This window comes from Dipodomys merriami, unplaced genomic scaffold (genome assembly GCF_024711535.1).
Source record: "Dipodomys merriami isolate MVZ:Mamm:240054 unplaced genomic scaffold, mDipMer1.0.p SCAF_122, whole genome shotgun sequence".
Lineage (NCBI taxonomy): Eukaryota > Metazoa > Chordata > Mammalia > Rodentia > Heteromyidae > Dipodomys > Dipodomys merriami.
In genome coordinates, this window is record NW_027202516.1 from 2,884,998 (window position 1) to 2,908,771 (window position 23,774).

General features: G+C 52.2%; 2 protein-coding genes across 3 annotated transcripts in view; one reads left to right on the forward strand and one right to left on the reverse strand.

Annotated features, from left to right (window-relative positions):
- Positions 1 to 23,774, forward strand: part of Tram2 (translocation associated membrane protein 2) — a 54,114-nt gene that overhangs the window by 26,103 nt on the left and 4,237 nt on the right. For both annotated transcript variants that reach the window (XM_070017304.1, XM_070017305.1), the window contains exons 2-5: positions 7,363 to 7,426; positions 16,656 to 16,765; positions 17,182 to 17,298; positions 23,406 to 23,464. In XM_070017304.1, the coding sequence (XP_069873405.1) occupies positions 7,363 to 7,426; positions 16,656 to 16,765; positions 17,182 to 17,298; positions 23,406 to 23,464 (350 nt within the window). The remainder of the gene's footprint in view (positions 1 to 7,362; positions 7,427 to 16,655; positions 16,766 to 17,181; positions 17,299 to 23,405; positions 23,465 to 23,774) is intronic.
- The window catches only part of Efhc1 (EF-hand domain containing 1), a 38,952-nt gene continuing 32,438 nt past the window's right edge, over positions 17,261 to 23,774 (reverse strand). Inside the window, exon 11 of the mRNA XM_070017302.1 lies at positions 17,261 to 17,382. Coding sequence (XP_069873403.1) covers positions 17,261 to 17,382 — 122 coding nt within the window. The remainder of the gene's footprint in view (positions 17,383 to 23,774) is intronic.

Consider the following 23,774-nt stretch of genomic DNA (forward strand, 5'->3'; position numbering starts at 1 on the left):
TTGTGCCTGAAGGCACACACACACACACACACACACACACCGTACACACACACCCCGTACACACACACACACACACACACACACACAGAAGGCACACACACACACACACCGTACACACACACACCGTACACACACACACCGTACACACACACACACACACACACACACACACACACACACACACACACACACACACACACACACACACACACACACACACACACACACACACACACACACACACACACACACACACACACACACACACACACACACACACACACACACACACACACACACACACCCCTGCCCCTAAAGTTCTCCTTGGTACATCTGTTTAGAGAACCAGCGTGGTGGTTGTGAGATCCAGGAAGGAGCCGGGACTCACCCAAGGGCTGAGGTGGCAGCCATGGCCGCTTCAGAGCAGGACCTTGGCTCGTGGCCAGGCGCTTATCTGTGTGTCTGTGGGTTCTGATTCCAAACGAATCAGTTGGCCAAGAGGCAGTAAAAGCTGGTAGACTGACGGGAAGCTGGAGGCCTCCTGTGGCCCTCAGGACCTCGTGTCTCTCCTTTTGAGAACCACAGAACAGTCATGCCTTATAAATCTCTCTCACTTAAAACTTGCGTTTTGACCTCCGAGCCCAGCCCAGTTCCAACACAGTGGAGCTGTGCCTGTCCCAGACACCTGGAGGGAGGGCTGTGTCTTCCTGCGAGCCCCACCTCGGTCCTGCCAGCCTGCGGGTTGGTGATGGCGGCCGTGCGCATTCAGCGATCATTTCCCTCTGTTGAGTGTGCCTAGCTCCTCCGTCAAAATGCAGGAGTCCCACAGGCTGATGACCGGACCAGGCCAGTGGAGGTTTTGAAAGCGGTCACCGCAGATCACTGTCTGCTGACCCGCATCTCTCCAAAGTGCAGAGGCACATGAAGACAGGTGGACCTGGGCCCTGCCTGGCTCAGCCCTGCTGAGGTGCCCGTGAGTTACCCTTTCATTTCCTGCAGCCTGAGGCAATGCCAGAGTTCCCCGAAGAACCCACCTTATGCTTGCTCTCCATGGCTGTCATTGGCGGCCGTCTGCCCGTCCGTAACATTAGAGCAACCTCTGTCCTGGTGCGTCCTGCTGTGGGGCTGCAGTGGCTTCAAGAACTAGGGTTGTTCCTATCTGTGACATGTCAGAGAGGCTGTTCCTATCTGTGACATACCGGAGAGGTGGTTCATTTCTGCAGTCAAGGTCTAAATATTAACTCTTAAAAGAAGTCACCTAAACCTAAAATTCTAAAGCCCCTTTTTCTGCTTCAATTTAAATTTATTTCAATTTTAGAGGATATAGTATCTTACTAGATGGCTTTAGACTAAAAGCGAAGTATTTTGTCATGTGTTTTACTAATATCCACACATAACTAGTGATCTGAACTCGCCCAGGTGATATGGGAGAAATATGCTTAAAAAACACTGATAATCTTAAAAGTTACTTAGAGTTGGGCATTATGGCTCTTTCCTATAATCCTACTTGAGAGAGAAAGCGGGGAGGGGGGAGGGAGAGAGGGAGCGGAGGAAGAGGGGGAGAATGGAGAGGAGATGGGAGGGAAGAGAAAGGAAAAGACATAAAAGTCGTATTCCCCTGAAAATTGGGCGTAACCTCCAGTGTTTTTCTGTCTGATTGAAAATTTCCTGTGCATTGCTTCAGCAGAAAGATGCAAATCAGTTTTGGGAAGGGCTTCCTGGAAACAAGACATGGCTGGGGGCAAGGGGCAGTATCCAGCCATGTCTTCAGTCAAGAGAAAACGAGGGGTACCCCACATCTGTTGTGAGATCTGGGCCATTCTGTGTTTCTGTGGGATGTGGTGTCCATGGGACAGAAGTGGTCCTGAAAAGCGTGTGTGTGTGTGACAGGCCCTCGAACCCCATCCCAGTCCGGAATGGGCATTTGGGAAGCCTCGCTGTACCCAGTGCACGTGGCCCCAGGGGCCTGGCTTTCCTGCCCAACGGACGGGAGTGAAGCACAGCCCTTGCCTCCGACGTGGAGAAGCAGCGATTCCTTACACTTGTGGAAAGACCGTGGCAAGTCTGTCAGAACAGGGGATGGCTTCTGGGAGGTGAAGATGAAGTGCAATCAGGAAGCGATGGCCACCGCCCCACACCCCATTCTTTCCATGTTATCTGTAGAACAGGGGACAGCGTTAGCACGAACTTTAGAGGCTGCCAGAGGTGATTACCTGTGGTGAATTACTGAGCAAGCACTCGATTACCTTAGCTGGCCTTATCGATGGGTGAGGAAACTGGTCCGCGGAGGTGAATACCTTGCTCAGCTCTCCCAGCTGTCCACGGCACCTGGCTGCCCTGTCCAGTTTACTCAGCTGCAGCAGCAGTTTCACTCGCATTCTTGATGAAGTTCTGTGTAAGAGTGTGAGTGTGTGTGTGTGTGTGTGTGTGTGAGAGAGAGAGAGAGAGAGAGAGAGAGGACCCTTTTGAGTCATACAGTGTCCCATGTTCTCTCTTTGCATTAGTACATGATCATTTCTGACCTTTCACCCACTGAGCTTGGCATTTAAAATGCCAAAAACTCAATAATGTTTCCTATAAACAGCCCTACAGGGATGAAAACTAACGGGAATGACATTTTTAATACGTTCCTGGTTCTCAAGCCTCTCTCTATACCCCCTTAACCGACACTCGCAGAGAGGACCTGAGTAGTTGTTTGGCCCCTGGCCTGAGGTCAGGAAAGGATTATGGAATGAACATGGGGTGTCCAAAAGGTTTTGAAACAAAGTGCACAGTGGATTTTACCATGGATGAGAAGGATCCCTCTTTGGCTACTGTGTTTTCTTTGTACCCCCTCCCCCCATTTCCTTGTCTCTGTCCTTTTCCTTCTCTTCTTCCTCCCTCCCTGGCCCACCTTCCTCCCTTGTTTATTAACGGGCATGATGAATTTAGGCGCCGATCCCTTTCTCCTCCTTCAGATGATGGTGGAAAGCTTAGAGCTGGATTTGTGGCTGACTGAGATGATGCATTTTTACACTTCAGCCCCGTGCTGGGCTCCTTCTTGCTTTTGGTACATGTTTTGCTTGTTTGTTTTTCTTCCAGTCTTTGTTGCCATTCTGTGTTACGTGCTGTTTTGTGCACATGATAAGCTTATTTGGGTATGAGTTTGTAGGAAATTAAGTTGCTTGCTGGCTTTTTTGCCTGGGAGTTGTGAGGTCTTTGGAGGCCCTGTCCCTTTCGGTGCCTCAAGTTTAACTTCTTCATCTAGGAAACGGAAAGTGAGCAAACATTTTTTAAAAAGATGCTTGGTTAGAGTTGGTATTGGGTGGAAAAATACTGGAATGTAGTATTTTTGCCTTAATTCAGGATCCTAGATCCTGTTCTCTTGGAGTTGTACTCAGAAAACATGTGTTAAGCATTCATACTTGGTTATGAAATTCTACAGCTGTCAGTAGTGAGTTCATCAAATGGGTACTTATGAGATACCTACTATTTGCCCAACATGAGAAAACAGTTACACAAAGTATGGGTGCAGGCAGGTGACAGGCCCCAGGTCAGATGACTGAACACAACTCTGGCTCTCCTGCGTGATTGCTCTGTCCATATCACGTGACAAGCATTTGTTACTGAGCCAGCTCTGTCCTTCACATCTCTGAGGCTGTGCACTGATGATCAAGGCAGAAGTGTCCCCACTTTCCTGGAGCCTAGCTTTCACACAGGAAGAGGTCCTCTACACATAAAGAGAAATTCCTTTCCTGGAGCTGCATACTTAAAGGAGAGAGTTTAATAAAGTTTTGTTTTGTTTTTAAGTCCTGGCTGGCATGGAACACACATTCAGATTTTCCCTAATACAGTCAGTCCTCTCCATCTATGGATTTGGTTTGGGGAACTTTGCTTACTTGCTAAAATTTGTTTGCACCCCCAGATCAGTACTTGGCTTCTGGTGTCATTCAAGCTGTGCACAGAGCGAGGAAGACCTCTGGTCAGCCCTCATGCATGCTCAGGCGGCGCAAGGCTGCGTGCTGCCTTCGTGTCTCCTACTGAAAACAAACCTTCTTTCTGCAGCCCATTTAGAGCCACAATGGTTGCAGTTTCGTTGGGATTTCACTGTGTTAAGGACCACCCTCCCCCCCCCCCCCCCCCCCAGGTACTCAAGTGCTAGCTAGGGCTCCTGAGAACAAGAAAGCCAGCGGTGAGACTCCGGGAGGAAGTACCTGGGTGAGGCTTGCGCTCCAATGTTGTTGGCTGTGAGTCCAGTGTGAGGAATCAGCGTCATGTAAGGTATCTCATGGAAGGACACACAAAACAAGGGTATTCTTGATTTGTTGGTGAAACGTGAGGAGTGGCCCTGCACGTCTCCTTGGTGCAGGGTTCCAGCGTTCTCTCAGGGTTTCCCCTCAGCGGTGACTTCCTGGGCATGACTCCCGTGAATAACGAGAATCGACTGTGTGTGCAGGAATGGAGTAATGCGTCTCTGTGGAGCCCACACATCCAGTGCCTGTCTTCCTGGGGAAAGAGCGTTGTGTGGTTCCCAGATGCAGCTGCACATTGTGGTGCGCCGAGAGCTGCACAAGATGCTGCTCGCCCGAGGCTGTGGCTTACTTGGCTGGAGCATGGCTTGGGCATAGAGATTCTAAAAAAAGCTTTATTGTTGTTATGAAATTGATGCGCAGAGGGCAGTCAGGTAAAGAGTGCATTTCTTTGGGGACAATGTCACCCCTTCCCTCACTGTCTCCCAGTTTTCCCCTCCCATCACCACCTACCAGTTGTATAGTTCATTTTCAACATAGTGTCCAGTGAGTGCCATTGCTGTATGTGTTCGCCCTTTGCCCTCCATTTGTGTGCTTCGAAGCTTCTCCAGGGACTCTAGTTGCACCCAGGTTGACCGCTGGTTCTTTGTGCATTAATTTACAGTGTTTCTTGGCAATGGTTCCTAGCCAGCTCTCTGCCAGCACACGCAGCTGATGACCCCTGCACTCCAGGGCCAGACAGAAACCACAGCCAGACCCCACCTCCCCTGCAGGTTTGAGGCACGGATGAGCATCGTTTCGAGCTTACTGAGGAAGCCCCGCACCTAGGGGAGGGTAGCCAGTGGCGTAGGAAGAGAAACTCTTCTTCTTGTCACCAAAACTGACCCCATGATGTCCTGCCTGTGTGCACACGCACTTGGGGAAAGGCATTTCCCACAGGAACCCCAGGGCTCCTTGGAAGAGGAGAGTAGCTGTCAGATAGCCAGCGCCCTGCAGAGCCACCGCTGACCCCCAGAAGACAGGTGTAAAACCAGGCCTGCTGCCACATGCCCGGAATCCTAGCATGAGAAGGCTAAGGTGGGGATTCCGACTCTGAGGTCAGCTTGGGCCACATAGAGAGCCCCGTCTCAAAAAAAAGACACGTGGATTTCCTGAATGACACCAAGGAGAGGAGACATAGTGGGGTACAGTAAATGCTTTCTGTCCGCCTCCGCCTGATACCACACATCTCTCTCCTTCCTTCTCCCCATTCCTTTTAGCTCTCCTGGTCTTTCCTCCGGGCGTTGGGTGTGTGAAGACAAAGCTGAACAAGTGTTAAGAATGGGTCAGGGTTAGTCGCTGGAGAGAATCGGAGGGCAGCCATTGCGCTTCTGTGGCCTGCAGGGGCTCTGGCTGAGCTAAATTCAGCAGAGCTGGGCAGGGCTGGAGGGCCAGTGCTGGCACCCAGGGCCCGCCCACTAGGGACTGGGACAGGGACAGCTGAGCGGAGCAGACCTGGCCTTTGGTTTTTCATCTGACTCAGTGAGTGGTTACCGAGCACTTACAGGAGGGCATAAGAGGGTGAACGAATGGCCCTGCCTTCGAGGACTGGGAGCTGACAAGCAGTGAGCGGCTGTGTAGAAAAGGTTCCGTGGCAGAGGACGGATGGCCTGCGTCCAGTGAGGGAGGGGTCCCTGCTGGACTGGCATGTAAAGGAAGGGGATTCTGATAGACACATTCCAGGTTGGGCTGTAGGAGGGGGCTCCAAAAAGAGAGGGGAAGGACCCCCCCCCCAAAGGAAGGGAATGGAGGATTTTGGTGCAAACCATACACATCTATTCTCAAGAACAGGGGAAAGTACAGTACGAGAAGTTGGGCTGGAGGAGAGGTTGAGAATGCTGGACAAGGTCTTAAGAGATCAAATTAGAAGGACTTGGGGTGGGAAGGGGGAAAGACCTGTGTGTTTCCTCCACCTCCTCCTGCCTGGTGTCATTTGGGGTTTTCCCCTTGAGCTTGATTGGACATGTTCCAAGCGTTAGCACGAATACATGGACGCTTCCTCATGACCACTGCTTGCGGGAGTGTCAGGTCTTGCTGACTGGAGAGGCCCTTTCTCTTGGCAGGGGAGGCTGAGGGAAGTCACTCCCCAGGCTCTGTCCAGAGGGGGAGGGGCTCTCCGGCAGCATCCGCTTCCCCGGGCTGCTCTGCCCCCTCCTCCCCACGCGCCTCCTTTTGACTTCCACGTTTGGAGGACAACAAGGAAGCTCGCGTTGGTGGGGTGTCTCAGAGGCCCCCTGGGGGAGGACTTCCTCCTCACCCGTCCTTCATGCTCTGCCCAGGGCAGTGTGGGCGTGGTGCTTGGCCCCCGCTGCACACCTGGGATGCTGTGAACAGCACTGACGTGGGATCAGTTCCAGCTGAGGTGCTGCGGATAGATACCCCCGATTTTATGCTCACGCTGTGAGATCACTTGCGCATGGCTGTGTGGCTAGCAGAACTAGTATTTGAAAACCTGAGCAGTTGATGATTCTGAGTCTACACTTCAAATCTCCATTTTTTTCCCATCCCTCTCTTCTGGGCGGCTGTGTCACTAGTGAGTTGTCTGTTGATCACCAGGTAACAGCCCCAAGTTTTCCTTTTCACAATGAGACTAAAAAAGGCAGCTTTCAAAATAAACAGCCCTGCGAGGTGCAGTTCTCCCTACCCACAAAGGACAGGTATGAAATTGGCAGCTGGAGTTCTCTGTTTCGGAAGCTCCAGGTGTACACGGGGGCTGCGTCCACACTGCAGGCACCTGAAGTACTGGGGGAACCTCAGCCTGGATCCTTACCCTTGAAAAGGACTGTGACCCCATTTTCCTCAGTGCTGGGTGCTAGAGCTAAATCGCCACTTAAATGAGTGAATGAAGGAATGAATGCATGATGGGTAGATCCATTCCATTCCCTTTGCTTGCTTGTCAGTCTGCCAAGCCTAGATTATTTGCAGGGCATACAAATCTAGATACCATGCGGGCCTCAGGTTGTATTTTGTTTCGTTGTTTTTGGTTTTTGTACTGGGAGTGGGGCTGAAGCAGACTCTGGTGTTGTTGTTTTGTTTCTTTGTTTTTCTGATGTGGCAAAAAAAGTAAACTAGAACTTTCCCCTTTGTTTTCCAGGTCACAGCCAAGACTGCCTTCCTATTTATTTTACCTCAGTATAATGTTAGTGTGCCTGCAGCAGGTAAGAAAGGCCGAGCTGCCTCCCCGTCCTGCGAGCCCTGAAGGACCGGCAAACTCTCCTTGGCGACCTTTGGGTGTTTAAGCTCAGCGTCCAGTGGCCTCCCTGGTTGGGGTAGCTGTGCTGTTCACTAAAGACCACCAGGGTGTCGAGCGAGCAGGGCCTCCGGCTGGAGTTTTCCAGGGTGGGACTGGTGGATTCTGCTCTCGGAAACGCCTCCCGGCCTGGGTAAGGCTGCGATAGAGTCCACGCCTGGTGGGAGAAGGGTTCCGTTACTTTAGAAAGGAAAGATAAAGTATTGTTAAACAGTCTCTGTGTTGTTTAAATCTTGCCATTTGGGGATGTTGGCAATATGACGAGCAAATACTGGAGAGAGACAACGAATTAGAGGAGCTGCTTAGTTTGTACTCAGCTCCTTAATCATCAACCCAGTGTGGTAATATTTGATTTGTAGGAACTGGAGGAAAGTAAACTTCTCATGGGGAAAAGAAAACACTTTACAAAAGCAGTCTGTTACAGCTCTCCCCCACAATCTCTTTAGGGCCAGAAGGGCTTAGAAGTGTATCGTTGTTGTTGTTGTATAACCAGGATAAATAAATTCTGACTTCTGAGCTTTCTTCTTTATAGAGTATATAACTTACTTAATTCAGTGTTTAAAATTGAATTTTGGTCGAGTAGCGACCGTCTCCGCACAAAGCGTTCTGTGGCCTGCTCCACTGAGGTTTTCAGATCGAGGGAAGATAGTGGCCAGGCTTGCGTGTGAGGGCTGTGTTTGCTGTAACTCCCTTTGACCCTGCTCTCTGCCCTCTGCCCTCTGCCCCGCAGTGCCCGCACTTGGGCTGCTGTGGCGTAAGTACCTCCGGCTGAGTGGCTTATGTGACAGAAAAGTAATGTCTGGCCATTTGGAGGCTGGCTGGCAGTGTGAGGTTAAGGGACACAGGCTGTGCTGCCTGTGAAAGGCTTCCGGCCTCGCGCTGGCTTTGGAGGCAGTACCCACATCAGCCTTCCATGGCGCGCTCTGCGTGAGGGTTCAGTCTGGGTCCACCTTCCCCAGCTCTCCTGTGGCCTTTCTCATCTTCACTAACTACGTCTGTGAATACCGTTTCTGAATGGTCACCTCTTAGGGTGACTTCAACCTCGGCACCTCCAGCTGTAAATGAACGATCTTCCTGCATTGCAGTCTACAAAACGAAGCTCCAAGCAAAAGCTTAAACCTGGTAGTGGTGCTCATGCAGAGCCCTTTGCTGGCTTGAAGGTCAGCAGTGATAGGATAAAGCACAAGGTGCCTCTTTTCACTAAACCTTGTTTCCGCTTGCTCTCCAGTGGGATTGCCAGAATTGCTTTGTTGTTGTTGTTGTTGTTTTTTATTTTCTTTCTTTTTTTTTTTTTTTTTTTTTGTCGGTCGTGGGGCTTGAACTCTGAGCCTGGGCGCTGTCCCTCAGCTCTTCAGCTCAAGGCGAGCGCTCTACTACTTGAGCTACAGCGCCACTTCCGGTTTTCTGGTGGTTTATTGGAGATAGGAGTCTCACGGTCTCTCCTGCCCGGGCTGGCTTTGAACCGCGATCCTCAGATCTCAGCCTCCTGAGTAGCTAGGATGACAGGCGTGAGCCACCGGCGCCCGGCTGTTGTTGTTTTTTGTAGCATAAGTATACCTCAAGATATGCACGGGACATAATTCTAACAAATTACTCATTGTTTATCTGAAATTCAAATGTTAACCTGTTGGGCTTTATCTGGTAACCATCCATCCACCCTGCCAGCTCTGGCAGACTGAAATGTCTGTTTTCTGATCTTACCATTAGACCCGTGGAGTCTTCTTTCTGATTCAAATGGTGCTATGATCAGAAATACATAGGGACCACAGAGGCACTGTATAGAGACCCAGAGGCACACTCAGGCCTGCAGGCCTCTATTCTGGTGTGGAACAGGTGAGCCCCAGGCACCAAGCACTTATGCACAGGGTTGTTTGGGTTGGACTTCTAATACGCTGAATTATCTTAGGCAGACCACGAGCACCCTGGGCCCTTCCCTCCTCTACACAATGGGCAGTGGTGGTCTCCACCTGCACGGTTTGTAAGGACAGGGACCCTGGAGGAGTTCTCTGAACGGCCCATGACTCAGACCAGGACCATTGGCAGGACTAGACCTTGTGAGAAATATGCCTGGGGCCCGTCCCCAGCGCACCGAACCCTCCAGCTCAGAGAACACCTGTCAGGCCCATTTGGGGTTTCAAATAATCCTGTTTCTAAGAAGCTCAGAAGTAAGCTCAGGAGACCTACTATCCTCAGCAACTCATTTGTATGTTTCTATCCAGTTCCAGTGTAGAGTTATTTGGTGGGGACGAAGGGAGTATCGGTGGGTAAATTCAGTATCCAGCTGGGGCCACAGCGCCCTGAGAAGCTGTGGCACGTTTATAACACAGCCTGGGCAGGAGTGGAGACTGAAGGCTCCGTGCTGTAGCTGCACCCCAGAGCTTTAAACGGGCTGAGGTGGGCAGAGCTCTCTCCAGAGGAAGGTTTTGTTCTGCAGGGGTCTGAGCGGACAGAGTTCGGCTCCCGGCTGCCCTGGTCTCAGACGCTTTATCACCGCATCTGCTCTGTGGTGTTTTTTCAGTCGGAGGTGGAAAGCTGGAGAACGTCCTTCACCGTAGCTTGGCTGTGGTTCTCCTGGCCTCTTCTAGGATAAGATGCCCTGCCAGTATAAAGCCAGCCTCATTCATCTGAGGCCTTTGCTGGGCCTCCTCTGCAGGCAGGAATTACTGTTGTCTCCTGCTTACGCCATACTGAAAGATTGTTGTCACGCAACAACTGAGCCCCTCTTTGTAAGATGAGGGACCACCGTGGCTCTGGAGAACGAAGCGACCGTGATTGTAGATGAAAGCTACCCCACCTGGACCTGTGTCTGTTTTAGCTGGAAGCGAGTTAAGATGGGGCCAGTCCTGGCCCTTCCCCTCTGCCGCTCTGGGAAGCGGGGTATTCCACAGCGCCTGGGCTGTGCAATACACAGTCTGTGTGATTTGAAGGAAGCGGAGTGGCCTGATGAAGAGTCATGGGCCTGGCATCCACAGGCCTGGCCTTTCCCTGTGGGCACAGCTCCTGCTTGTCTGAGCCCCAGCTGCTATGTCAGTAAACGGGTAATACGCAGGATTACAGGGAAGACTAATGAAGTTGCTCAGCAACTGTGCTCAATATATGGCATGGCCAGTAAATGGTGGCTTAGAAGTGTGTGTGTGTGCACGCACGCGCGTGCATGCTTGTGCCAGTCCTTGGGCTTGAACTTGGGGCTTGAGCACTGTCCCTGAACTCCTCTGCTCAAGACTAGTGCTCTACAACTTGAGCCACAGCTCTACTTCCAGTTTTTTGGGTAGTTGGAAATAAGAGTCCCACAGATTTTCCTACCTGGGCTGGCTTTGAATTGTGATTCTCAGATGTCAGCCTCCTGAGTAGTTAGGATTACTGGTATGAGCCATCAGTGCCCGGCTGCCATTTGTGTTTTGATAACATGTTATATACATAGCTTGAAGAGAATTTTATACAGTACTTTTATTATGCTTTTTGTGTGTGTGTGCTGATACTGGGGCTTAAACTCAGGGTCTAGGCAATCTCTTAGCTTTTTTGCTCAAGGCTGGTGCTCTATCACTGGAGCCACAGCTTCACTTCAGTTTTTTTTGCTGGCTAATTGGAGATAAGAGTCTCACAGACTTTCCTGCCCAGGCTGGCTTTGAACCGCAATCCTCAGATCTCAGCCTCCTGAGTAGCTAGGATTACAGGCGTGAGCCAGCAGTGCCTGACCCATGCTTGTGTTTGAACTGCAGCCTGTCACATGAGCTCAGGTATAGAATTTTCTCATTTGTGGTTTCATATTGCTTAAAATATTGCTTAAAATATTTTGGATTTTGAGCCTTTCAGAGTTTGGATTTTCAGAATAGAGTTGTTCAACCTGTACATTTATAGTTCATTTACTAGTTTCCTGTAGTTTAAAATAACAGCATTGTTTTTTTTTGCTAGAAACAATGCTGTAGTAGAAAGCCTTGTTCATGGGTTATTTCATCTGTGGTGAGTGCTAGCTACAAGATGAATTCCCAAAGCAGAACTGTGCATTGCAGGGTCCATGTGTTTGTAATCTCAACAGAAATTGCCGAACAGCTCCAAAGACGCAGTACTCTATATCTTCAGTCCCCTGACAGTGTGAGAGCCCCATTCCCCATCCGGGGGTAGGTGGTTTGGGGTGGAGAGCGAACCAAAAGTGGAAGAGTAGATGAAGAGTGGAAGAGTGGATGAAGACTGGATGAAGACAAAGAGTAGATGGATGGATGAAGAGTGGATGAAGAGTGGAAGAGTGGATAAAGACTGGATGAAGACAAAGAGTAGATGGATGGATGAAGAGTGGATGAGTGGATGAAGACAAAGAGTAGATGGATGGATGAAGAGTGAATGAGTGAAGAGTGGATGAGTGGATAAAGAGTGAATGAGTGGATGAAGAGTGGAAGAAGAGTAGATGAAGAGTGGATGAGTGGATGAAGAGTGAATGAGTGGATGAAGAGTGGATGAAGAGTGGAAGAAGAGTAGATGAAGAGTGGATGGATGACGAGTGAATGAGTGGATGAAGAGTGGAAAAAGTATGGAAGAAGAGAGGAAGAAGAGTGGATGAAGAGTGAAGAGTAGATGAAGCATGAGTGGATGAAGACTTGAGTAATCACCAGCCTTTCAGGTTTTGCCCAGGTGATAGCTAGGAAATGGTATTTCAGCGCCATCTTAATTTACATTTCTGTTCTGTGTAAGCCCAAGCATGTTTTGCGATGTGTAAAAGCCATCTGTGTATCCTTTTTGTGTATTTTGTCTGTTCATACCGTTTGCCCCATTTTTCTGATGATTGTTATTCTTTTTATCCTTGTATTCTAGGAGTTTTTTTTTTTAAATAGCAAGTTAACTGTCTCTAATCTAAATTGGGAATCTTTTTTTCAGGTGATGATTTAAATTTTTTATTTAATTTGTAATTTGTAATCATTTAATGTTTTTCTTTTTGAAGGGGTGGTTGGGTAGGGTAGGGAGGAGAGCTGGGACTCTAAGCCAGGGCCTCCCTTCTGCTAGCAGATACTTCACTGAAGAGCATCAGCCCTGGCCCCATTTACCTCTTGGTTTTGTTCACAGCAATTTTTATTTATTTTTTTGTCGGTCGTGGGGCCTGAACTCTGGGCCTGGGCCCTGTCCCTGAGCTCTTCAGCTCAAGGCTAGTGCTCTTCCACTTGAGCCACAGTGCCAGTTCCTCCCAGCAATTTTTTGTGTCTTTGTTTTGAATTGATACATGGTATAAAAGACTTGAAATAATAGAGAAACAGCCTTGTCAGCACCGAAACCTGTGGAAGTCCATTTCACAAATGCAGGTCCGGGTTAGGAAAGAACTGGCGGAGGGGGGATTGAAGGATGACAGGGGCCTCATGCCAGGACTCGAGTGGATCCTGAGGAGCAGACTGGACAGCAGCGTGCGTGAACGGCAGGGTCAGGAGCGGAGCCAAGACTGCACAGTGTGTTTGGGCAGGACAGGGCTGTGGACAGGCAGGCAGGAGGAGCTGCTGGCAGGTGACGTCAAAAGCAAGGATGTCCTGTCCCTAGAGGCGTGGTCACGGACAATGTCAAAAGAGCCAAGGCTCTTGCTCGTGCTCTTTTAAATTGACCTCAGGCAGACGGAGAAGTATCGCCGTTGATAGATGTGGAAGGGGGAGGATTATTATTGAGGGTGCTTGCTTCCAGACTAGGTTGTTCTGCGCTCAGTGAACACAAGTGTGTTGAGCAGTTGTGTAGGAGGAAGACTCTCATAGGGTTTGGTGTTGGAAAGGGGTCTGGGCCGCCCTCCGGACATTGCAGATCGGTGGCTCTGGTCACGGTTGGCCTGTCAGCGTGTTTTCTTTGGACTGGGTAGTGTTGGCTCATGCCGTGTTTTGAACAATTTTGAATTAGTCACTAATATTTAAAAATCCTACGGTTTTTTTTTTTTTTTTTTTTTTGGTAAAGATTTCTCTATTTGCTTCCAAAATACCAGGAATCGGCCCGCCAGGGGCCTTACTTCTCCCCCCACAGCCCCCAAGACACGCGCTCAGGAGGTTTCCACGGCCGCCACTCCTCTGAGTGTGTCCCTGGGGCTGAGACAGCCAGGCGCTCACCGCTGATCCCAGTGTAAGCTGCTGCATTTCTCCTCGGAGCTAAACAAGAAGCGGTCACGTCTTCCGCTTGTTTCTCTCTCGAAGTGGAGATGTGAAAGGCTGGCTAAGGGAGTGACGGGTGGGAAGACCAGCAGATACAGTGTGCGGCGCGTGACCTGCTCCGCTGGGGCTTGCAGCGGAGGGCTGTGCCCAGGGCACGGTGCCCCTGGCGGCCTCCCCCCATCCCTGCCGCCTCGTGCTGACTTTCCCTTCTGTGTGTGTTTGTTGTGGTATTGTGGGAGGAGGGTCTCTCTCACTAAATCCTTTTGTGATTGGCCCGGTTCCCCCAATGTAAGGTCGGGATGGAGTCCGCGTGGTTGCCTGTGCAGCCTCAATCTCCCAGTCTCCCTGCCTCAGCCGCTGCCTTCACTCTTGTCTCGATGAGTAGGATCCCACACCAGTGGGAGCCTACAGTTTCTGTCTTTGTATTTTCCTCATGATTAGAGATGGTAAGCTGCCGTTCCTTGGCCAGCTGTATCACTTCTTTAGGGGTGGGGAGGAGTCTATTCAAGTCTGTGACACAGTTTTTAAAGGTTGTTGTTTTTCCTGTTGAGTTGGCAGTGGTGGCTCTTTAAGTACAGGAGGATTTGGTATGCCCCGCTCAGCTCTGAAATGGCAGGGTCTGTGTGTACCACTCACCGCTGCCTCCCAGCCCCAGCCTAGAGCCTGCGCACAGCACGCAGGTGAGCAGCCAAGTATGCTGCGCCCAGTAGTGAGGGAATTGAGGAGGGTGCTTGTCCATGCATGGGTCTTTTTGTCTGTGTGCTAGGCATTGAACCCAGGGCCACGCACATGCCAGGCAAGTTCTCTGCCACTCAGCCCCGTGCCTAGCCCCCACATGGTCATTATTGTTTCAAGAAGAACTTGAAGCAATGGTCTTCTCTTTGGAACTGTAGCATTGGAAATAAAGAAAGGCAGATAACCCCCAGAAAGCATTAGAATGTTTAAGGTGAAGTATTAACAAGTACTTTTCTTTTTTTGGGGGGGGGAGGGGTCTGGTCATGGGGCCTGAACTCTGGGCCTGGGCGCTGTCCCTCAGCTCTTGAGCTCAAGGCTAGCGCTCTACCACTTGAGCCACAGCGCCACTTCCGGCTTTTTTCTTTTTGCTTATGTGGTGCTGAGGAATCGAACCCAGGGCCTCATGCATGCAAGGCAAGCGCTCTACCACTGAGCCACCTTCCCAGCCCAGTATTAACAAGTACTGTTTCACCAATTTAGACTATACTTCCTTGGCTGAGTATAACATCCCATTTTGCCTAATAACAATGGCCTTGAGGATAAAATCTGCATGTGTTTAGCTATTAAAATAATATGTGCAGCCCTCTAGTGAGTCTCTTATGAAGAAGGCAGGGAAAATGTGATTCTGGCCTTGCAGATGGTGAGTGCGATTGGAGGCTGGATTGTTCCTGTGTTTCTCCCTCACGCTGTCTCTTCTCAGTCTGCAGTGCTTGGTTCCCACCAATAACTCAGCCGCCACGCCTCATCTGTCCTCCCTCCTGAGCAGGCCTCCTCCACCTTTCCCCTGTCTCTTCCTACCTGAATGCAGGTCCTGGGTGGTCCCTCACCTGGGTGACAGGGTCAGCTCTGAGGCAGATGCCTTACCTCCAGGACTGCCCCTGTGTGCTGCTAAGTAAACCTTCCAGAATACAAGTTGCATCATTTTCCTGTTTCATTAGGATTCTTCCAAGTGTCCAAGTTGCCCTCAGGGTAGAGGCCACACCCTCTCGGGTGGCACCCGGCTGTCCCAGCCCCATGCAGCCTTTTCCCTGCGCCCTGGGCAGACAATGCTGCCTCAGACGATGCGGGCTCCATCGCCCGCCCATCCCCTGTTCCTGCCTCCCCTTCTCCGTGGCCAGCGGCCCCACTCCCTCTCCCTCACCTCGGCCGCCTGGGGCCAGCCAGCCTCTCAACCCTCCTGCTGGACGTTCATCTCCACGCTCGCTCCCACCCGGAGCCCAGGGCTTCTCACGGAGGAGGTGTCTGTGGGAAGGAGCCAGGGGAGGGAAGGGTAAAGTTTGTCTGGCTTAGCAGCTCCTATTCTCGGTGCTCTTGACACTGTGAGCCACGCTGCTGCCTCAGTCCAGGGTGGCTGGGGTTAGGGGTGACTCCAGAGTGACCCAGTTCTGCCTGCTGGGTTCCCCGGCCTACCTCTGGAAATAGCTCATAACGGAGGGATGACTCGCACGGGGACTGCACCGCGCCGCTGGAAGGGCAGCCGCGTGTCTGAGAGGAGAGGAGGGTGCTTACAGCGTGCATGGCTCTTGCGGCCTGGGGCCAGCTCGCCACTGCACAGGGAAGAGGAGGCCATAGTGGTAGAGTTTCAGGAAACTTCGATAGCTAGGATTCCCCCTAATTTATTACTATTTTTTGATACATCCACCCATTTCCAGATGCTTACTCTAAGTGGTAGGCACTGCAGTAGCATCTGGCGTGTAAAGCCGAACAGCAAAGTGAATAGCAAACTCATACACAGCACCGCACGGCGCCTGCCACTTACTGTTCTCACCTTGACCCTTACAACCGTAACTCCTCTGCCTCTCACAGCAGCCCTGTATCCCAGGGGCTGTTAGCATCGCTTTACAAATGAGGAGAGTGGGGCACAGAGCATGGGGTCGCAGAGATCCCCCCCCAGTTGTAATGAGCAGTAAAGTACAGATCGGTGACGCAGCCTCAGGCAGTGTGAATGCTGAGTCCACAGGGAACTCGCACGCCGGGCTTCCTGGGTGAGGTGCGGGTGTAAGGGAGGAGGAGACGGAGGCATAATCGAGGCGGTTCACTTGTCCTCAGTCCACACATGGCAGAGTGGCCCAGGGTCCTTACGCTGTGCTCTCCAGGGTGGCACCCTTCGTTCTCCACAGCTCTCCCCGTGGGTACATCCAAGGACCACGTCCAGGGCTTGGATAGGATGCCAGGGCCAAGGCGGTCTGCTAAGTCTGGGGCTCCAGCAAACGGGGAACATTGGATCAGATCTCCTGTTTCCCGTCGTTTTCCTGTGGGTTCTGGGAGTGCTGACGGAAGCCTCTGACCCCGCAGACAGTGAGACGGTGCAGTACCACTACGGCCCGAAGGACCTGGTCACCGTCCTGTTCTACATCTTCATTGCCATCATCCTGCACGCTGTGGTTCAGGAGTACATCTTAGATGTAAGTGACGGCTGGCTTCGGAGGTGAGCTAGCGCTGGGCCTAGCTCCGAGTCGCATGCCGCCTAGTGTGTACCTCCTGCTGACCGGACTTGGGACAGCAGTCTCACGTGGGTAGAAAGCTGTTGAAATAGGACAGACCAGCATCTTTCTGGGTCTGTTAGACATAGGTTGGCCGGGGGGTCGTGTTCTTTAGATGTAGGTTAAGACTTTAATCTTGTGGGTTTTGTAAAGTGTCTGTCTGGAGCTAAGCCGCAGGTTCACACAGTAGGCTTACGCTACACGGCGTGGAGGATAGCCTGGCTCCAACGTTTGCCAGTGTCTGCATTTTCGAGGGGTGGAAACGGGGGACTGAAATCTGCCCAGTAGGCATGTTCTCACACCTCAGGTAATAGATGGGGTTTTCTTTTCTTCCTTAGAAAATCAGCAGACGGCTCCATCTCTCCAAGGTCAAGCACGGCAAGTTCAACGAGTCCGGACAGCTGCTTGTCTTTCATGTCAGCTCGGCGCTGTGGTGCTTCTACGTGGCGCTGACGGTGAGTAGCCTTCAGGCCTGCGGCAGGCTTCTCCCTGAGCCTCCGCGCTGTCCCTCACATCGCCGACACCGGGACTGTGAATTGCTGGTAGGGAAGAAAAAGAGGAAGGGTCAGGTGTCTTAGAACTGAAATTCTATGCCATGTTTACTAGCTGGAGGGAGTGATTGGATGGGAAGTAAACACTTTCAGAGTCCTCTGACACTATAGTAAGGATCCGGTGCATGCATAGAGTGCTGTGTTTTGTGTTTGCAGGCCCTTTGCAAATGCAGGCCCATCAGGTAAACTTGGCGTTAATTCTGGTACCTGTGCTGGGGATGAGAAGAGTTTCAAGCTCTGTTTCATAGTTTGTCCACAGCCAAGTGCGAAGGTGGCTTGAATTTGGAGGTCTGACTCCCACTGTGCATTAGCCAGGTCTTCGCTGTTGTGAGTGAAGGAGGAAGGGTTTCCTTTTGGTTCACGGTTTTACGGGTCTCAATCCCTGGGCAGCTGGTTATTTGCTTTGGGCCTGCTGTGAGGTCGGAACTACATGTCTTGAGAGCTTGTGGTAGAGCCAAGCTGCTCACCGAATGACAGGCAGGAAGCAGAGGGAAACAGACAGGAAAGGACCAGAGACCAAAGACACGCTGACAGGCAAGCCCCAGTGACCTCCTTCCTCCAGCCAGGCCCCACGTCCCAGTTTCTACCACCTCCCAGACGCTATCAGATGATGAACTCATCCTTGCACTAATCCGGGAATGAGGTCAGAGCTCTGTGAGCTGCTCACTTCCCCGAAGTGAACATTTCTTATCTCTGAAGATTGCATCAAACACAGGAGTCTTGCGGGACATTTCACATGAAGTCGTAACAAAGGCCAGCACACTTTCCATTTTGCAGAAAGTAAACACGAGGCCAGCCTCTTTCCCGCACAGCAGATCTCCCCAGGAGTCCCCCCCCCACACACACACCCCTGGGACCAGAAGTCCTCCCGACCTCCTGCTCTGCAGCAGGACTCTTAATCTGAAACCACCTTTGACGGGCCACATTCCTTGGACTAAAGAAATGTAGGAGGGGGCTGGGAAGGTGGCTCAGTGGTAAAGCGCTTGCCTTGCATGCATGAGGCCCTGGGTTCGATTCCTCAGCACCACATAAGCAAAAAGCTGGAAGTGGCGCTGTGGCTCAAGTGGTAGAGCGCTAGCCTTGAGCTGAAGAACTGAGGAACAGCACCCAGGCCCAGAGTTCAGGCCCCACAACCGGACCCAAAAAAAAAAAAAAAAAAGAAATGTAGGAGGTCCTTCAAGGTCATTGGAAGGAGACCCTTTCTGTTAGTGACACCCACCCTCACCTGAAGCCCCTCCCATCTTAAAATTGGGTCTCCCATGGCCTGGGAAGTTCAGTAGCCCTGTGCCGTCTTTGAGATTTCCCTCCCTTGGTGGCTGCCAGGCTGACGATGGATGGAGTGGTGTCACTCCCGTCAGAGACGCTTAACCCAGAGCCCAGTGCGGGGCACAGGCCTCTCAGCAGGAGTCCACGTAGCTTCTGTACACTGCCTTTATTCCACTACCATTTCATGCCAGAGCAGACTTGCTGAAGGACTGAAAACTTCGTCCCCTCCCCCCGGGGTGTTTCGCTTCTAGGGGACAGACCCACGGCGTGATTGGGGTCCCCTGCCCTGGTGCGGCACAGCGGAGTTTCCGCCTCTGCCCTCAGGCCTTTACAAAGGGCTACCATTTCTAAGTCAGGTAATGAGTACGTTTCTTTTTGGACAATGCCATCCTTTCCTTTGCTTTCTCCCAGTTTTTCCCTCCCTCCCCGACCACAACTCGTATAGTTCATTTTCCGCAGGAGTTAGTTGTTGTTGTTGTTGTTGTTTTCCCAGTCAGTCGTGGGGGGCCTGAACTCTGGGCCTGGGCGCTGTCCCTCAGCTCTTCAGCTCAAGGCTAGCACTCTACCACTTGAGCCACAGCGCCACTTCCGGCTTTTTTCTTTTTGCTTATGTGGTGCTGAGGAATCGAACCCAGGGCCTCATGCATGCAAGGCAAGCGCTCTACCACTGAGCCACCTCCCAGCCCCAGGAGTTAGTTTTTGTGAAGGAAGAAAGCCAGCAGTTTCTTGCTCATGGTTTTCTGTCATGCTGTGAGAGCGTCTTCTCTTGGACTGTCCCGCTTCACCAGCAGGGCCGGTCGGGTCTGCCTGCGGCGCCTTACCTCCTCGCCACCCCCACTCCAGCGGCCTCCTCTCGGGAAGGTCACCCCCAGGGGACGTTGAGAACACGCTTCTGGCCGCTGGGTGCTGGTGGCTCACACCTGTAAGCCTAAAGGAAGCTGAAATTTGAGGCTCACAGTTTGAGTCCCCATGAGACTCCTATCTCCAATAAACTATTCAAAAAAGCCTGAGAGTGGTGCTGTCACTCAAGTGGTAGAGTGCTGGCCTTGAGCACAAAGCGGCTCAGAGACAGCGCCCCGGCCTTAAGTTCAAGCCCCAGGACTCGCGAGAAAAAAAAAGAACGTTCCTGGCACTTAGTGGGTAAAGGTGGGCGGAGCTGGTGCCTCCCTGTGTACACCATTCCCCCAGCCAGGGGGCTCAGGCCGCCCTCCTCCCCGCCTCCCCCCTCAGGGGCAAGTTTCCATGCGGCTCCCCCACCCCACCCATCATCTGCGCAGCCAGATGGCTGTTAAACTGAATCCTGCCCTCTCTCTCCACTTAAAGCCAGGCCCCTCACAGCTGTGGAAACGTTCTCTTCCTCCTACATGTGACCCGGGCCCCACGGCCGTGCTGGTCTCATGCGAAAGGACACAGCCCCGCTGTTCTGGCCTTTGCCTCTCGCTGCCCGGCTATTCCTCCTCCTGGGCTTTGTGTGGCCCGCTCCTTCCTGCCCTCCACGCTGCTCTTCTCTGGCTCACGTGTGTGCTCTCTCTGGCCCTCCCTCCGGACCCCGGGCTGCCCGTGGTAGGCACTGCACTCCGTGCCGATCCTCTGCGCTCTGCCTGGCATGGTCTGAGCCCCCCTGAGTCTTGGCAGGGAAGATGACCCCCAAGCCACACATGCATCTTCTTTTTCTAGCTTTCCACAGATTTTTTTTTTCAGTAATGAATTGATGGTTTCCCTAAGCATCACGGATGATCATTATTTAAAGAAGTAATACAGAACAGCTTTTTATCAAAAAGGAAGCAAAAGTGTATCCCAAGCCTCAGCTGTTGGGAATTCCAGTTGCCTTTGTGTGTTGGATGCAGATGATTTTCTTGGCCTCTATTCAGGTGTAGCACTGGGAGTGTAGCTAGACCCTCCGGTGAGTGTCTGAGCATGCCCGCCTCTCACTTTTAGTCTGTCTTTGATATATTATCCAGTGTTCAAGGAAGGGAGGAAAAACAAACAAGGCCAACAACAGGACCTCGCGTGGAGGATGAGGGTGGACAGGCCTTTGGACTTTCCTCTGTGGTGTCGGTCTTCGAGTTTTAGAACCTAAAGTCCACTGGACGGCAGTGGCTTTGGGGTGGTTTGTAGGTGTGGTTGTTCCTGGTGAGCAAATGATGCAGGGATGTCCGAGGCTAGGTAGCAGCTGCTGCTTTTCCTTCTGGATTCCACTGGGGTTTTGTGGTTCTTTCTGTTTATGCACTAGAAGAGGAGATTGCTGGGGAAGCAGACGGATCTGCCATGCGTGGAGAGTTTGCTTAGCTCCTGGGTCGATTTGGAGATTCCACAGAGAACAAAGGATTTCAAGAGCCCCAGCGCCCCCCCCCCCCCCACAAGCCATCTGCTGGAGCCTGTCCGTGGCGGGGACTGAAGGGCTCCAGTGCAGGCTGTGCTGAGCTTGCCCTGGAACTCAGGTGCCTTGGCATGCCTGAGCTCGGAGGCCGCCAGTCCCGGCCCTCCCTCAGACAGCTGCCCCGACCGAGGGCTGGAAAAGGCTGTTCTCAGAGCAGTGAGTCATTTTTCCTCTGGCTCCTCTGCTCCCCGCTCTCCTCCCACTCCTCCAGTCCCCGTGGACCAGACATTCACAAGCAGGCAGCATTTTTCTGGGAGTCTTCTTGGCTCTCTGTTCCAAAATCCTGACCTCTTTGTCTCCTAAGTGAAGAGGCCACGCCGAGAGGGCCCTGTGTAAAGTCTCCAGACCATGCAGACAGTACCGTGTTCAGCTGCTGCTTCTCTTGGCCAGTCCTTTTATTTTGGTGGGGGGGGGGGGGGGAAGGCCGGAAAGGCCTCTTCCTCCTCAGTCCCACAAGTCCTATTTTTCTTGCCCAATACATTGCTGCTTCCTGTAGGAAGGGCGTCCCTTGGAATGAGACGGCCTTTCAGAAGACCAGGTGTCCCTGTGTCTGGCATCAGAGATCTCACGCGGGCCGATAATCCGAGTGCTCGGGAGGGAAGGGGGAACAGAGGGTAGCGATGTGAGTGTCTAGAGCTCACTGCCACCTCTACCCGCTCTACTGATCGAAAGTGTGACCTCTTTCCAATCTAATAGTCCCCATGCCTGCCCTGGTCCCTGTATCTTGCTCCTGGGTGCTGAGCCAGGCTGAAACACATGCTGACAGGTCAGAGGGCATTTAGTAACTTGAGGGTCGTGGGTCAGTCAGCAGTTGGAAATACAGCTGCAGATCCAAGAGACAGTAGCCTAGAGTGCCTCCCACTAAACCAAGCCGAGCTCATTCTCCGAAGCAATGAAGCCTGCTCTCAGTGCCAGGGTGAACTGTGGAGGGGCCCAGCGGGTTTTCCAGCTTTCTCAAACAACTTGCCTGAAGTCCTAAGACCAAGGGGTTGGTGGCTCAGCTCACATTGCAGCTGTCTACTGGAAAACCATCTCACTTCCGGAAATTGCTCCTATCCATTACCTCATTGCTCAGACTTCTCTAAGAGGTAGATATGGGCCCCACTTTATTCTAAAGAGAAGTGGGTAGAGCATTCTCATGGCTGGAATGTGCTTTGGTGATAGAGTTCAACACACACAAAGCTGGGGTTTGAGCTCTACCACTGAGAGGAAACGAAAACAAGAACTTTCCTAAAGCCTTCATCATCCATCCATCCACCCCTTACTTTTTGTTCCTTCATTCATTCAACTAATACCTTCTCATTGGACCCATGTGTCAGTTGACTCTTGCTGGAGCTGATGTTTCTCCTCATCTTGCATTGTAAGCTCGGGTCTACATCTCCAGGTTTTATCCTTGGGGGGTGGGGGGCGTGGGGTATGTCCCCAGTGTATCTGGGAACACACTGGCCCACATCACTGTTAATACTGACTTAGTAACCAGTGGTTACTGGGCCACACAGGTGTTCCTTGAGCTCCAGATGCTTTTGAGGGAAAAGCTGGTGCTGCGAGTTTTTACAGTACATGTCTGTTTTCGCGCTGGGCTTTGCTGAGCAGACTTCTTTCCTTTCCTGTGTTGGTCAGCAGATACTTTCCACACACCTCTGAGATTGCATCTCCTCCAGGGTCTTGATTTGATACTAGGGTCTTGGGTTCCACCCCTGGCCTCAAGATTGATGCCTTCTGGGCTGCCACCATGTCATCATTTTGGCCCCTTCCTTACCATGAGCTCAGCTTTGCATTGGAATAGTTGAGGTTACGTCGTCCATTGCTCACAGAGCTGAGTCCCGCTCACCCGAGGCAGAGAGCACGGCAAGCAGGAGCCCTGGTGTGGCGGAGCCAGCGACAGTGGCTCTGCTGGGCGCTGGAATCCCGCCAGTGGCTCCCGCCTGCCCGCTAGTGTGACAGCTAACGCAGACTTTGGACTTTGCTCACGGGCTGGGGTTCTGTAAGCATCTCTCCTGCATATGACCGGTGCTGCCCTGTAGCCATCTCGCCTGTCCCCACGTCCCTCGCTCAAGGACGGACTCTGACCCCCGTGTTACAGGGGCCCCAGTGGGGGCTCAGGGAGGTGGCTTAACCTGCTCCGTGGGGCAGCTGGGTCATAAAGACTCGCCGTCACAGTCTTCAGGCCCCGGGGCCGGGCACCATGCACCGCATCATGATACTTACGCAAGTGCGTGATTCCCCTCACCGAGCGCCATCTGTTCTTAACGTGTCCTGATCTTCTGTCCAACAGGTGGGGGCCGGGCGCCTCCTGGACCTGCCCGGGACCCCGGCGCGTGGCACCCGAGTGTCTCTAAATGCCCTCTCCTCTCCCCCACTGCAGGAAGGATACCTGACCAACCCGAGAAGCCTCTGGGAGGACTACCCGCACGTGCACCTCTCGTGAGTACCGGGCGACTCAGTCCCCACGGGATTCTCTTCCCAGAATATGTCCAGAGTGCCCGGGCCAGCCGGCCTGAGGACCGTCATGCCCCGGGCCCGTGAGGCCCCGGAGGGACGGTCAGGCTTCTGTCTGGGACCAGAGAAACCTGAAACGAAAAGGCCATCCGCACGAGCTCCTTGCAGAGGTAGACGGCGGACGCAAAGCAGACAACTCAGAAAAAACTGTCTGGCTTTGTGTCTTCCTGGCGACGCACTTGAGGGCAGAGCACATCCTCCCTGCGGTCTACTGCTGCTGACGCTGGCTGGCTGG